The sequence below is a fragment of the Littorina saxatilis genome, linkage group LG6, assembly GCF_037325665.1.
Source record: "Littorina saxatilis isolate snail1 linkage group LG6, US_GU_Lsax_2.0, whole genome shotgun sequence".
NCBI lineage: Eukaryota > Metazoa > Mollusca > Gastropoda > Littorinimorpha > Littorinidae > Littorina > Littorina saxatilis.
Window position 1 is genome coordinate 28,294,194 of NC_090250.1, and position 13,078 is coordinate 28,307,271.

Genomic DNA, 13,078 nt, shown 5'->3' on the forward strand with positions numbered 1-13,078 from the left:
GATAAGACACCGGCCTCTTAAGCGGAAGGTCGTGGGTTCGAATACTGGGCGCGCCTGGTTGGTTAAGGGGGGAGATTATTCCGATCTCCCAGGTCAACTTATGTGCAGACCTGCTAGTGCCTTATCCCCCTTCGTGTGTACACGCAAGCACAAGACCGAGTTCGCACGGAAACGATCCTGTAATCCATGTCAGAGTTTGGTGAGTTATAGAAACATGAATACAGTAGTCCCTTCCATTTCCGGCCCTTTCGTGGGCGTGAACCTGCCCGGAGCGGCCAGCTTTCCCATGACTAATGAGTTTTCCTTCTATAATTGACTCTTAATGGCCGTTAACCTGTCTGACGCGGTCAACGGTCACTGATTTTTTCCCTAAGGTGCCCCTCTTACTCGACAGGAGCGGCCACTTAACGGCCACTTATCACTTTCGCGGGCGAGCGCCTGTGGTGTGTGCGTGTGTGTGTGTGTGTGTGTGTGTGTGTGTGTGTTGTGTGCACAGACGGCACAGCACGAGCAGACGACATGAATACTTACGCATGCGCAAACTGTAAATACAGACATGCGCATACATGTACATTTACGGCAGTCACTTCCGGATCGATCACAGCTGATGTGAGTTTGAAACACTTGTTTATCTGACACTCAAATACATATAATAATCCAAACAACACACATAGAAACATACAAAACAATAGCTTAGCCAGGACGATCGAGTTAAACACGCAAATAATTAAGATGTATAAACGAAAGCAAAACTAACAGAGACAATGAATCGGCGGCTCATGGATGATCGCTTTCTTTTCTTCATGAAAACTTGATCGTGTTTTTGGTTTGTTTTTTTGAGGAGGAGGGGGCCTGTAATGGACGGCCACCTGATATTTGCGGTCACCTTTGCAATGACTAATGGGTGACCGGATATGGCAGGTACTACTGTATATTAAACATGAGCATCCCCGAAAGCGGCGTATGGCTGCTTAAACGACCTCGTCCAACGGCCATATACGTAAAAACCGTAAACCGATGAACAAAGAAGAAGAAATACCATAATTATGTCAGAGAACAAAAGAGTACGAGGATGTATGCAAATCATACCATTTGATTTCACCGAACTAAAGCGCTCACTGGATTTCAGAACTATCTTTTCGCGGTTTTTTTTTCAACGAGACTTGAATTTTCCTTATCTGAAGCAGGTCGATCATGAAGATATGTGTTCTGTGTGTGGTATTTTTCGGCTAATGGTGGTGGAAGCGAAACAACATTTTGGGATCTGTGCTGATATTTAAAATACAAAATCCATCATCATCATCATCATCCTCATCCTCATCATATCATCATCATCATCATCATCATCATCATCATCATCATCATCATCATCATCATCATCATCATCATCATCATCATCATCATCATCATCATCATCATCATCATCATCATCAATATATAATTAATTGAGGACAGAAATGCACAATTGCAGTGGGTGCATTTTTACCTGTCCGTTTTATTGGTTTAAACAATTTTATTCAGTTTTGTTTTTTACAGATAACAAAGCCGCATACAATCAATTAGCACATGGAGCACAACAAGCAAGGCTTATACACGTGCTCTTGAAAGCAATATGTTATTATATTTGGCGGACGATACGGGGATCTGTAGAAGGGAAAAAGAAGGAGAAAAGATCAACAAGCGAAATACATATGCGAAAGCAACAACATCAAGACAGTATAAGATTAACAGCATACAATTTAACACACACACACACACACACACACACACACACACACACACACACACACACACACACACATACACACACACACACACACACACACACACACACACACACACACACACACACACACACACACACACACACACACACACACACACACACGCACGCAAGCCCGCACGTACGCGCGTTTTATTTGACTGTCAAGTTCTTCCCCACAGGCTTTCACAATGCCAGAGTACCTGAAGAAGAGGTTCGGGGGGAAGAGATTGCGGGTATACTTGTCTTGTCTCGCCCTCATCCTTTACGTTCTTACCAAGATCACGGTGAGTGGAAAAGAGATTTGCATATTTAATTGTGTAAATCAAAGTGAGGGTTAACGATCGAGGCTCGAATATTAAGCGCCGATCCATGGCAATGTTATCTGATCAAAACTCACAACAGTTGTTTCTATTGTGTTTGCAGTAGACAATCTATTCCCGTTGTTTTTACTTTTTGATGTTTGATAGTAAGCATGAGGGGGGGGGGGTGTGGAGGGGGATGGGGGAATGGGGGAATGGGGGGATTTGGGAGGGGGTTGGGGTTTTGTCTTGGGGCATACCTGTCGGCACAGTCGTTCTTTTATGGACTGCGTCCATTATTTTTATTTGTGACTGTTTTTAGCCGTGTTGTGAACAACGGGTTTCTTTCGCGTTTGCACAGGCTGAGATCTACTCTGGCGCCATTTTCATGCAGCAGCTGTTGGGCTGGAACCTCTACCTGTGTGTCGTCCTCATTCTGATGGTCACCGCTATCTACACTGTGGCAGGTGGGAACAAGCAAACAAACAAACACACAAACAAGCAAACACAAACAAACAAACAAACAAACAAACAAACAGTCAAACAAACAAACAAACAAATCTACCCAAAGAAAATACTCTGTTTATTTATTCTCGAACTGGAAAAAGTACCCAAAGAAATGTCCAATACCCAATGTTGTTCATTGTTTTATGTTTTCAGGTGGACTTGCCGCTGTAATATACACTGACACGCTGCAGACGATCATTTTGCTGATTGGTGCTTTTATCCTCATGTCCATTAGTGAGTATATTATCTTATTAACAGTTGTTTTCAACATTCTATAGTAACTTCCAATGGCAACCCCCTTTCTTTATGATGATTCAACAGACTTGGTTCGGAAATTATTCTGTCAGGTTTGCATGGGTTGTGAAAGAGTGAATACCCTTACTTTTAGTGGGACAAATAAATCCACACGTGCTCCTTGTCCACGTGTTTCAAACACACCCCTTGCTTGTGATTGGCTTGTTAATTGGCTGGTGATTTATTTTCGGAGTTCGTCTATTAAACAACCTTTCTTGTGCTAACACAAGCCTAGCTCATCCCTGACCATCATCATTCCAGGCTTTGTGGAGATCGGGGGCTGGGAAGAAATGTTGGCGAAGTATAAGGTGGCGGCAGCGAACTACACCCTGGCGAACCCCCAGAACTACTCGTGTGGTCTGCCCCGCGATGACTTCCAGCACATATGGCGGGATCCTGTGACCGGGGACATCCCCTGGACAGGGGCCGTGTTCGGACTGACCACCCTCGGGCTGTGGGTGTGGTGCACTGACCAGGTGGGTGGAGGTGGTGTTGAATGCTCTTGACAAGTCTAATACTTTTGTGTGGTGTTTTGTACTATCTGCTTGGGTTCAAGGCGGTCCTTGATGCTCTTGACAAGTCTAATACTTTTGTGTGGTGTTTTGTACTATCTGCTTGGGTTCAAGGCGGTCCTTGATTAAGCCCGAAGTCGACTTCGTGAAGTCTTTGCACCAAAAGCTCAATGCCAAAGCTTCATGCGATCAGCTTCGGGAAGAAGGCTTTGTAAAGTCGACTTATCCCCATAAATGTGAGGCTTGACGGTCATTTCGAAATGGTAATGTCGATTGGTTGTTTTGTACGTGTTTGTTAAAGTGTCCGTATTGTTGGATCTGTTTGTAGAAAGAATGTTTTGCTGTGAGCAAACACCCGACTAAAGTAGACTCAGTTTGGTTTTTAATAGAATATGAAGCTATAGAAATGTCTTGTCATCGCCTCCTCCTGCTGTCGTTGTTGTCACTGTCATTTTTGTTGCTGTTCCCATTAAAGTTTATGGATTGCTTAATTTGAGTAAAGTCGTTACTGCTGTCAGAGCGCTTTTTTGAACAGCTGACCGAATATGCTCACTTTTGAAGGAAATGAGCTTTTTATCTGAGGTAAAGGTGAATAAACTTATAATACTTTTATCAATTCTCTTCCACTAGATCATGGTGCAACGGTGTCTGTCAGCTAAGAACCTGACACACGCGAAAGCCGGGTCTGTGTTTGCTGCAGGCCTCAAGATCCTCCCGTTCTTCCTCTGGATCATCCCGGGCATGATCAGCCGCATCCTTTTCCCAGGTGAGGCCTCAGATGATTCTATGTACAGTGGAACCCCCCTTTTAAGACCTCCAAACATTTGAGAAAATCATATCTTAAAACGGGGGGAGTTTTAAAATGGGGGTAAATCTACAGAGGTTATGAACAGAACATTTGAGAAAACAGGGTCTTACAAAGGAGGTAGTCTTAAATTTGTGGGTCTTAAAAGGGGGGTTCCACTGTACAGGGCTCCCTACAGATGTTTTACCTAGAGGGTCCCGGGAACCCAATTATAAATTTAGGGGGTTTAAGGATCCATAAACCAGGAAATATGTGACCCTCCACCACGGAATGAGTCGCATGTCACCTTTGCATGATTTTCATATTATTACATTTTCATAAAGAGTTTTTATGCTCTATCCAGTGGTGAAAACCGTTTTAGAAAAGAGCGAAAACTGTTTGAGTTATAAGCCTGTGACTAAGGTGACCCTCACACTGTTACCAGACACTCCCCGGACTTATATTAAGCCTTGCGCAGAACCGCGCGAGGTGACATGCGACTCATTTCGTGGTGGAGGGTCACATATATTGTAAGTTATGTGAGACCTTCATGAAAGCGTTATTTGTCATTTCTGTTTGGTTTATTCAGTATGTTCGCGTCAGCACAGATCAGGCAACACGTTTTATCATGTTCGAAATCCTGCCAAGTATATTTTCTTGCTATTCATGTATGGAAACTAGCTTACAATTACATTATTTTTGACGCTACGTATAATAACACATAATCAAGTGTGAGTCGCGGGACCTCCTCCAAGAATTTCTGGTACGTTTTCTCGGCTTCCAATGCATATAGGACACAGGGACAAATGAGTCGTATGCCACCTTTTCATGATTTTCATATTTTTACATTTTCGTAAAGAGTTTTGTATTCTCTATCCAGTGGTGAAAACCGTTTTAGAATAGAGTGAACACTTTTCGAGTTATAAGCCTGTGACTATGGTGACCTTCACACTGTTACCAGACACTCCCCGGACTTATATTATGCCTAGCGCAGAACCGCGCGAGGTGACATGCGACTCATTTCATGGTGGAGGGTCACAAATAAGCATGAAATGAGAGAATGTGGCGAGCAGCGTGGGAATACTTTGGGGTGAAAGGTAGTGGAAGGGAGGGATGCTGGGAGATATGGTTGGGGGGAGAACAAAAAGAGAGAAACTGGAAGTAAGTAAGTAGCGCTAATTTTGTTTTCATTCGGCCAAGCTGTATGTTGATTCTTCGTTTAATGGACGGCCCGCTTCCTTAGTCGTGCATTGTAGTCGTCCTACTTATGCCTCGAAGAATGCAATTTTTTTTAAAGCTCCAATAATATTCTAACTGTCTTGTTTTTGTTCAATACCAGATGACATAGCTTGCGCAACCCCGGACAAGTGTGAGGCCATCTGTGGCAACAGAGCTGGTTGTACAAACATTGCCTACCCCCTGCTTGTGCTCAGGCGTATGCCATCAGGTAAAACGAGAGAGAGAGACAAGACAAGACAAGACAAGACAAAATCTTTATTATCGAGGGTAATAGATAAGCAAGAATAAAGAGAGAGAGAGAGAGAGAGAGAGAGAGAGAGAGAGAGAGAGAGAGAGAGAGAGAGAGAGAGAGAGAGAGAGAGAGAGAGAGAGAGAGAGAGAGAGAGAGAGAGAGAGAGAGAGAGAGAGAGAGAGAGAGAGAGAGAGAGAGAGAGAGAGAGAGAGAGAGAGAGGGAGGGAGACAGAGTAATTTGTCGTCATCGTTATTTACAAAGACCACGAGTGGAGGCATGCCCCTCGCTGGTGATTGGAAACGTCACAGTGGAAAGCTGGCCTTTACTCTTTCCCAACACATAGCCTACACACCCGGCGAAGTTATTTCCTGAATTCCTATATAACCATGAGCACTGTATCTTCGTGCGCGGTGTGTCTATCAAGATTCAAAACTCACATTTATAAAGAACACTGTATCTGTATGAGCTACGCGCACAAGACTCACATTGAAAAAGAACACTTTGTCATCTACGTGCACCAGACTCACATTTATTAAGAACACTGTGTGCTCTACGTGCACCAGACTCACATTTATTAAGAACACTGTGTGATCTATGTGCACCAGTCTCACATTGAAAAAGAACACTTTGTCATCTACGTGCACCAGACTCACATTGAAAAAGAACACTTTGTCATCTACGTGCACCAGACTCACATTGAAAAAGAACACTTTGTCATCTACGTGCACCAGACTCACATTGAAAAAGAACACTTTGTCATCTACGTGCACCAGACTCACATTGAAAAAGAACACTTTGTCATCTACGTGCACCAGTCTCACATTGATTAAGAACACAATAGCATATACACGCACCAGTCTCTCATTTATACCGGCACGGTTGGCCTAGTGGTAAAGGCGTCCGCCCCGTGATCGGGAGGTCGTGGGTTCGAACCCTGGCCGGGTCATACCTAAGACTTTAAAATTGGCAATCTAGTGGCTGCTTCGCCTGGCGTCTGGCATTATGGGGTTAGTGCTAGGACTGGTTGGTCCGGTATCAGAATAATGTGACTGGGTGAGACATGAAGCCTGTGCTGCGACTTCTGTCTTGTGTGTGGCGCACGTTATATATGTCAAAGCAGCACCGCCCTGATATGGCCCTACGTGGTCGGCTGGGCGTTAAACAAACAAACAAACTAACTCTCATTTATTAAGAACACTTTGTCATCTACGTGCACCAGGTCTGCGCGGGGTGATGCTGGCAGCGCTGCTGGCGGCCCTCATGTCCTCCCTGACCTCTATCTTCAACTCAGCCAGTAGCATGTTCACCATGGACATCTGGAGACGCTTCAGGCGAAAGGCCACCCAGGGCGAGCTCATGATCGTCGGCAGAGTGAGTTTGACAAACCGGATACGCCTTGGTCGATCGGCCTTGGTCGATAAAGATGAAACAAAAGACGATATGGTCCCCTTGGACCAACAAAAAAGCTGGTCTGTCAACAAGCCACCAAACATCTTATAATGTATTTTGCCCGTAGAATCGGCAGAGTAAATAATGGCTAAGAATTGTTTAAAACAAGCATATATTGACTGCAGAGTAAATATGACACACTATAAACACTACAGACAGTGTTTAAAATAAGCAGCTATGTGTGTTGTCGGCACAGTAAATAAATATGGCACGTACACTGTGATCACTACGGACAGTGTTCAAAATAAGCAGCAATGTACGTTGCCAGCAGAGATCGGCAGAGTTAATATGACAAGCTGTACACACCAACAACAGGGGGTGTTTAAAACGGATTTAAATAGCAGATATAACTGCAGAGTAGGCAGGGTTCACCCTGCAGGTGTCACAGAGAGGTCTATCTGTCTCCCTAAAAACACATCTTTGTACTCGGACATGGCTATGTTTTCATCATCTTTTTTATGTTTATTTATTTATTTATTTATTTATTTACGAGGATGTATATCGCGCACGTATCTCACCACACAAGGCGACTCAAGGCGCATGTTACCTATTAATGCCGTGTGAGATGGAAGTTTTTACACAATATATCACGCATTCACATCGACCAGTAGATCAACAGCCTATTGGCGCTGCATCCACCTTTCACGGCCTATTATTCGGAATTCCAGGTCACACGGGTATTTTGGTGGACATTTTTATCTACGCCTATACAATTTTGCCAGGAAAGACCCTTTTGTCAATCGTGGGATCTTTAACGTGCATACCCCAATGTAGTGCGTATTGGCGGAGAAGGGCCATAGCAGCCTATGTCATCATCCAGTGGCTGCCTATCCCTCAGGCGTCGCAGACAATTTAGTTAACCGACTATTACCCAATATTGACGGACTGTTAGTTAGTTAGTTAACTGTTGCTTAATGGGTCCAGCGGACCATTTAGGCCAAATCAGGACCCCTTGACGGACTGTGTGATGGTATCTTTTGCTATGGTCTGTTGAGACAGTGACATCAAAATCGAGACCAGAGGTCGAGATTTTGATATCACTGTCGAAACAGACCAATAGCAGAAGACATCGTCACACAGTCCGTCAATGTTAGATATATTGCTATTTCTCCAGGCATTTTGTATTGACTGTAAATAAATTACAAAAGTATTTGTCTCAGTTTTGGCTGTTCCGTATCCCTCCCTCTGATTATTATTTCTTTTTGTTCACTCTTTTCTTGTACTTTCCAGTATTTCCAAATGTTTTCTCTTTCAAAAAATAATTAGTCACTTGCTCAACTAAATTCTGGGATAATTACATTTTCATATATATTTTTTTGTTTTTAAATTTAGGTGTCTTTGTTTTTGAAGTGGGGAAGCAATAAAGAGGTCGTCGACATCAAAACTGATATCGACGGAAATGTCGTCGATATCACTTTTGCAATGAGCTCAGTTTTGCCCAATTGACCAATGGAAATCTACATAACATATGAAATAGCAATATTGCTATATATCACTCCAGGTGTGCGTGTTGGTGGAATGCGGAATCAGCATCCTGTGGCTGCCCATCCTGCAGGCTTCGCAGAGCGGTCAGTTGTGGAGCTACCTGCAGGCCATCTCCTCCTACACGGCCCCGCCCTGGACCATCGTCTTCCTCCTCGCACTCTTCTGGAAGGGCACCACTGAACCCGTGAGTCATGTGTCTTGTATCCAAGGTGTTCTTGTTAGCTTTGGGTATAAGGGTTTTGGTCCCTCTTTCTCTCTGTCTGTGCATCTCCGTCTCTGTCTTTCCATCTCTGTCTCTGTCTTTCCATCTCTGTCTCTATATGTATGCCTCTGTAAATTTCTGTCTGTTGTTCAAAGTCAAAGTCAAAGTCAAAGTCAAACAGTTTATTTACCAAATGCAAAGCACAGGATTTTGTTATGGTGTATGCATAAAACTTCACACTCCTTCCACACGCATATATCATAATTGTTGTTGTTGTTGTTGTTGTTGTTGTTGTTGTTGTTGTTGTTGTTGTTGTTGTTGTTGTTGTTGTTGTTGTTGTGGTGGTGGTGATAGTTGTGGTGGTGGTGGTGGTAGACTTTGTTCATTTCCTTTTATTTTCCGCTATTTCTCTCAGTGGCACATGGAGAATGTGACACCGCTAGTTGTAAAATATCACGTTGACCTTATCATCCCTCAAAGTGCATTCTGATAATCAGCATCTGGGTTCCTCACTCCTGTTTCTTGACACGTGAAAGCAGGAAACAAATCGCAGAGGGGGGTGGGGGAGGGGTGGAGGGTAAGTTGAGGGGGTGTCAGATCGGGGTTATATGGTGGATGGGACACCGTAACTTGTACAATCACCAAATTGACTTTCTCCTACCTCATGGTGCATTGTGGGGCCTGAAAAGCAGCACCTGAACTCATCGTAGCTGTTTCGTGACACGTTAAAACAGGGAAAAGTAGCGGGGGGGGGGGGTGTGGGGGGGGGGGGGGGGGGGGAGGCAGGTCAGTAACATATCGAAGATGGGACACCGTAAATGGTAAAACTACTAGCACTAAGTTCCCTTTTTCATCCCTCAGGATGCATTTAAGGGCCTGATGGTCAGTATCTCGACTCCTCGCAGCTGTTTCTTGATAGGAAAACAGGAAAAAGTGGCAGGGTGTCTAGTCAGGACATCATGGGGAGGATGGGACACCGTAACTTGTACAAATACCAAGTTCACTTGCTCCTCCCTCAGGATACGTTCTGGGGTCTGATGCTCAGCACCTGAACTCATCGCATCGTGACACGTGGAAACTGGAAAAAACTCGCAGGGGGCAAGGTCACGAAACATATGAAGAAAACATGAGAAACTGTATAACCGGTGCTGTTACTAAGTTGACTTGCTCCTCCCTCAGGGTGCGTTCTGGGGCCTGATGATCAGCACCTGAACTCATCGCAGCTGTTTCGTGACACGTGATAACAGGAAAAAGACGCAGGGGGGGCAAGGACATAATTTTATAGAGAATACATGTGAAACCTCTTTTTGAAAATGTACCATGTTGACTTTCTCCTCCCTCGGGGTGCATTCAGGGGCCTGATGATCAGTCAGTAACATATCGAAGACTGATATGGGACACCGTAATTTGTATATTTACCAAGATGACTTTCTCCTCCTGCAGGGAGCGTTCTGGGGCCTGATGATCAGCCTGGTGGTGGGGTTGATCCGGATGGTGCTGGACTTCGCCATGCCTGCCCCGTTCTGCGGCAGTCAGGAGGAGGACACCAGACCCGCTGTACTCAAGGACGTCAACTTCCTGCACTTCGCCATCCTCCTCTCCTTTGTCTCCCTCATCTCCACCGTCGTCATCTCTTTCCTCACTGAGCCCAGGCCCCCAGAGAAGGTGGGTAAAGCTTTTATACTTATAATAATGATACGTTTTTTCTAGAGCGCATGTTTCCAGGAAAACATTGCTCAAAGAGCGCTTTACATTCAATTAGGGGCAAAAATACATTGGTATTTACAGCGCATTAACGCAGACAGACAGACAGACACACACACACACAGACACACACACACACACACACACACTGACACACACATACACACACACACACACAAACACACTCACACACGCATACACACATACACACATACAAACACACAAACACACACACACACACACACACGCGCACGCACACGCACACACGCGCACACACACACACACACACACACACAAACACACACACACACACACACACACACACACACACACACACACACATCTGTGCGCGCAGCTAAGAAGGCTGATAATGTCTTTAAGTTTTACCAGATATGCGTATCCTGCAAAATGCAACCCAACACATCACTGCACATAGTGGTACTTTTCTTATGGTTGGATTGGAATATACAAGTACTAGTCAAAGCACATGTAGACAAGTTTGACATCAATGCACATGATGCAATGAGCGCTTCGGGGGTGATAACGCGAGACAACTCCTGTGATCTTGCCGCGAGGTTCCGCCTGTTGCCAGCCGAAAGAAAGAAGGGGCATAACCTCACCAGAACCGCCCATTGGTGGAACACTGGACTTGTAGTCATCCAGGTCAATTTTATGTGATGCATCAGAGACGGTATCCATGTCCCACTCTAGAATCACCGCTTTTGTACTTAAAAGACCTCGGTCATTTTGCCGGAAGTACAGGTAGCTTATTACACCTAAACACGCACACATCTGACTATTGCTACTCTTGTGTATGCTCTCTTTCCATCGGGGAGTAAGCGACTCAAATTTCCCAGCAATGGGACAATAAAGTACAGTGTAACTCTTGGGTTTCGTGTTTTGCACAAAGCAAAGTAAATTGTGAACGTGTTGATGCTATTTGTAGTTATTGCGCTGTTATATATTCGGAGTTTTGTCATATATCCGCGGTTTAGCACATTTGGAGTACATTCGGCGAATCACTGTCTCCGTTGCAAGATTACTGTTACACAGTTTTGATAAGTCATCTGATTTGCAATATTGTTTCCCTTGTGACGTATATTGCTTTTATATAGATTTTTATTTTTTTTCTGTTCTATGTTTTCTGTTCTATGTTCTATTTGTTGGTATTCTTGTAAGTGTCATTGATTGTTTGTGTATGATTTCAAAACAAGGTTATCTTTATCAACAAACCACGAATCAAACGATAAAAGCAAAACGAAACGCAAAAAAGGATAAAGTTGCTACACATCGAAGGGCTATACCACAATCCTCCCCTTTTTTAACACCTTGATCTTAAGATTTTCTGTCATGTACCTCAATTTGTTAAGACTTTCCATTTTTAAGACCACATGTTTGAGGTCTAATCCACACACAAAAACCTCCATGGTTTCAGCTTCGACGTGTGACGTGGTGGACTCGTCATGACACCCTTGACCCAGAGGAGACGGAATCTGAAGACGACTTTGGCGTGGACGAGGAGGAAGTGAAACCTTCATCAGTCATCAGTAAGTGTTACAGTTAATCGTCATTTCGTTGCTTGGTGGGTGGGCTGGCTGCTGGATCGGTTGGTTAGTTAGGTAACTGGTTGGTTTGGCTGGTTCTTGTTCTTGTTCTTGTTCTTGTTCTTTGTCGTCTTCTTCTTCTTCTTCTTCTTCTTCTTCTTCTTCTTCTTCTTCTTCTTCTTCTTCTTCTTCTTCATCCTCAGCATCATCATCATCATCATCATCATCATCATCATCATCATCATTATCATCATCATCTTCTTCTTGTTTTGGTTGGTTGGTTGGTTGATCGGGTAACTGTTTTTTTGGGGGGCTGGTTCTTCTTCTTCTTCTTCTTCTTCTTCTTCTTCTTCTTCTTCTTCTTCTTCTTCTTCTTCTTCTTCTTCTTCTTCTTCTTCTTCTTCATCATCATCATCATCATCATCATCATCATCATCATCATCATCATCATCATCATCATCATCATGCACCTGTTTGTATACATATTGTACCTTAGGCATAAGGCGTCCAGGATAGGTATTCCAGGGCAGCCATAGGGCAATACGGCGTAGCATGGGATATCCAAGAAGACCAACTGCGGATGTCAGCGGGCAGATAATTTTAAACAGAAGGGGCTTGGTATTTAAAAGAATTCTTTCCGTATTTTTGTAGTTTGAAGAGCTTTTCATAGCTTTGCAGTACCGAGGTTAGATATTTGGGAAGGGTGTTGCCAAAGTGCCGAAATGCGCTTTGTAAGATGCCGTGAGATTCGCAAAGATTCTGATTGGCCATTGCCCCATGATCATGCTCACGCCCACAGGCCCCCACAGACTATACCCAGAATACGCCAGAAGGCCCTTGAAGCCACAGCATACCGTATTCTGCGTGGCCTTAAGGGCATGCACATGTGTATGCATCGGGTGCATCGGGTGCATCATCATCATCATCATCATCATCATCATCATCATCATCATCATCATCATCATCATCTTCTTCTTCTTGGTGTTTGGTTGGTTGGTTGGTTGGTTGATCGGGTAACTGTTTTATTTTTGGCTGGTTCTTCTTCTTGTTCTTCTTCTTCT

The 13,078-nt window shown here is 44.0% G+C and overlaps 1 protein-coding gene across 1 annotated transcript in view; it reads left to right on the top strand.

Moving 5' to 3' along the window:
- Nucleotides 1-13,078, top strand: part of LOC138968914 (sodium/glucose cotransporter 4-like) — a 40,951-nt gene that overhangs the window by 23,723 nt on the left and 4,150 nt on the right. Inside the window, exons 7-16 of the mRNA XM_070341588.1 lie at nt 1,945-2,049; nt 2,426-2,531; nt 2,725-2,805; nt 3,127-3,341; nt 4,008-4,143; nt 5,501-5,608; nt 6,853-7,004; nt 8,584-8,751; nt 10,213-10,434; nt 11,909-12,020. Of these exons, the coding sequence (XP_070197689.1) occupies nt 1,945-2,049; nt 2,426-2,531; nt 2,725-2,805; nt 3,127-3,341; nt 4,008-4,143; nt 5,501-5,608; nt 6,853-7,004; nt 8,584-8,751; nt 10,213-10,434; nt 11,909-12,020 (1,405 nt within the window). The remainder of the gene's footprint in view (nt 1-1,944; nt 2,050-2,425; nt 2,532-2,724; nt 2,806-3,126; nt 3,342-4,007; nt 4,144-5,500; nt 5,609-6,852; nt 7,005-8,583; nt 8,752-10,212; nt 10,435-11,908; nt 12,021-13,078) is intronic.